We start from the raw sequence: 2,817 nt of genomic DNA, 5'->3' as shown, positions 1-2,817 counted from the left end.
AGCTGGTGCATTGGTGAGACCAAAACCCATCCGCTTGGTTTCCCAGAAACCCAAATTGCCCACGGAAAATGCGGTTTTCTCTCTATCAGCTTCGTCTACCTCGACCTGCCAATAACCCGAACGAAGGTCTAGCTTCGAAATATATCGCGACCCGCATAAAGTATCCACGGTGTCGTCGAATCGAGGTAAAATATATGCATCTCTGCGCGTACAAGAGTTCAACATACGGTAATCATTACAAAAACGTAGACTACCGTCTTTCTTGCGAACAAGTACCACATTACTAGAGAATGGACTTTTACTCTCCGTAATAACATCAGCTTCCAGCATATCACGTATATGCTGTCGCACTTTCTCATACATGCCGGGAGGTATTTTCCGGTAAGGCTGCTTAAAAGGCCTTTCCTCGATGAGGTCGATCTTGTGCTTAACAATGTTTGTACAGCCGATATCAAAAGCACTGGTGGAAAATGCATGCTTCCAATTACCTAAAACCTGACGAACCCTCAACAGCTGCGCCTCAGAAAGATTTTGTGTGTCAACATGAAGACCCAGTAAGGACACTGGAGAGTCAACCTGTGAATCTGAAGCCAGATTATCAACAATTTTAACCTCATTAGCAAGATAGAGGGTTGCCCTCGGGTTAATAACTATTGGCTTCGCTGTAATATTACAGATCTTCACAGGTAACTTGACACTAGACACATTCTGTCTAACCCTAACAACTCTGGGGCAGACTGTATACTTAAGGTTAGTATCATAAAAGTTTTCTGTAACGAGATTTGAAGTACCCGGGTCAATACCCCGGACCATACCGTTAACAACCATGGACTCATAAGTAATTTAACTTAGAACCATTGGCCACTGTTATATCTACAGCAAGTGTATTCAAATCCTGTAACTCAAGTTTATTGGACAACTTCTTATAAAATCCATATGACATAGTGGAAGATCCACTGTCTATCAAACACTTGACTTTGTGTCCCTCAATGACCACATGACCTTCGTTGGATACTCCTACCAAACGATTCAAAATATCAGTGTGACCTTGACCTTGACCTTCATTGACGGTCTCTACGCGGCCACTAGCAGAGACCGCTAGTTGTTTCGGTGCTCGTTGGACTTACCCTTATCCTGACCTGATTTAGGATTGTTTCGGTTACCCCGGTAACCACGACCTCTATTTGACCTCTGTCCTTTACCCTTTCTATGACCTTGGCCTAATTTGCCATGCTCCGCATTACCAAGTTTGGAGAAAATCTGATCAAATTTTTTGATCGATTCTAGCCGAGAGTCTGTCCTCAACATCTTTGAGTTTATTCTGAAAGTCCTTGCTAATCTCTGAAGGATTAGTAGTTACCTGTTGCTGTTCAAGTTCACAAGTAACAGAGTGACTCTGGCTCTTAACCTTTTTCTTGTTATCAGTGGAATGTACAGTATCCTGTTTAGAAATATTGATTTCTTTTTCCACCATGCGGATTTCTCGCAATAGTTGGTCATAACTCGTAATTGAGTCATATTTGTGCCTAGTCTGACTCCGTAACTGATCCGAGTATAATGACGTCCAAAATTTGTGACGCAAGAGATCATTTTTTGCTGACCTGTGTAAGGAACCATTATCTATCGCTGTGTGTAATAGTGATTCCAATCGACACCCTAAATTGACAACACACTCATCAGGTCTTTGCTTTGAATTAAAAAATTCCTGCATGACCATACCATGATTTGATGTATCGCCAAATAAAGAATCTGATTTGGACAAAATCTGAGGTACAGTAGACACCTCCCCTAACGTCATAACCATACGTCGCGCAGTACCACGCAACGACCGACGGATTGCCAGAATCAACAAGCTGGGAGAGACATCTGGATCTCTGTCCAAACTCCTGATCTCAAATCTCCACTCCATATAGGATATGTCTCCTTTCATGGGAGGGTCATCCCTAGCAAATGATGGAATTTTGGGTACAGTATGGGACCTATTACCCGAAAATGATGAAGTGCCATCATTACTTGTGCTATTTAAAAATGAAATAATACTAGATCTCCCTCTATCCAAGGGGGGAATAACTGATAGTTTAACACCAGTTCCATCCACAGTACCCTTAGTGGATATAACATATTTCCCTTTGGACAAGAGATGTCTAATCATGTCATCATCAGACATCGTAGGTGATTCGGGATCAACTTTGACCCCAGGTTTAACCTGTTTATCCCCTGGACCGCCAGAAGCTACTTCAGCTCCCTTCCCATCATCCATACCTACTGTATCATGATCCACCTTTATTGGACTGAACATAACTGCATATATATATACAGGTTATATCAACATACAAGCTTACAATAAGTAATAAATGCAAAATAAACAATCATACACAATCATGAAAATTTTTAGAGACAAAACGCTTCATCCATACCCGAGCCAAAACTCTGCCGGGATGAACACCGTCTTTAAATAACTCAAAATTAACCACAGGTTCCTGCCTTTTCTCTGCTATTTCAAAAGGTCTGCTCTAAAATTTAGAGATTTTACACCTTATTGTTGGTCTACCTCCTGAATGTAATTGTTTAACAAAGTAATTCTGCCATCCAGAATCCTATCCTGATCTATAAACAAATCAGGGCACTGGTGACCCTTATAAGTATTCCAGGATACAATTGAATATGGAGGAATATCTAAAAATATTAGTTTGATTGTTGAAAAGTTCTTAACAAATAATACAATCCTATCAATTTGAAAATGAATAAATTCCTCATACTCCTTGTCGCTGTTTTGAGCGAGATCTATAAATTTGCCCTTCTTGCTGGTTAAGTCAC

The 2,817-nt window shown here is 40.6% G+C and overlaps 1 protein-coding gene across 1 annotated transcript; it reads right to left on the bottom strand.

The window, feature by feature from the left end:
* Positions 1–1,264: 1,264 nt before the first annotated feature.
* LOC138312330 (paraneoplastic antigen-like protein 5) lies at positions 1,265–2,260 on the bottom strand. Its single transcript, XM_069253249.1, has one exon. The coding sequence runs from the start codon at positions 2,258–2,260 to the stop codon at positions 1,265–1,267; it is 996 nt and encodes a 331-aa protein (XP_069109350.1).
* Positions 2,261–2,817: the final 557 nt, after the last annotated feature.

This window comes from Argopecten irradians, unplaced genomic scaffold, assembly GCF_041381155.1.
Source record: "Argopecten irradians isolate NY unplaced genomic scaffold, Ai_NY scaffold_0275, whole genome shotgun sequence".
Taxonomy (NCBI): Eukaryota; Metazoa; Mollusca; class Bivalvia; order Pectinida; family Pectinidae; genus Argopecten; species Argopecten irradians.
The sequence above is the reverse complement of the archived record's forward strand: the minus strand, read 5'-3'. Positions and strand labels throughout refer to the sequence as shown.

What these genes read in the sequence shown, in the direction of transcription:
- LOC138312330 (XM_069253249.1), bottom strand. Translation starts at nt 2,260, where the DNA reads ATGGATGATGGGAAGGGAGCTGAAGTAGCTTCTGGCGGTCCAGGGGAT.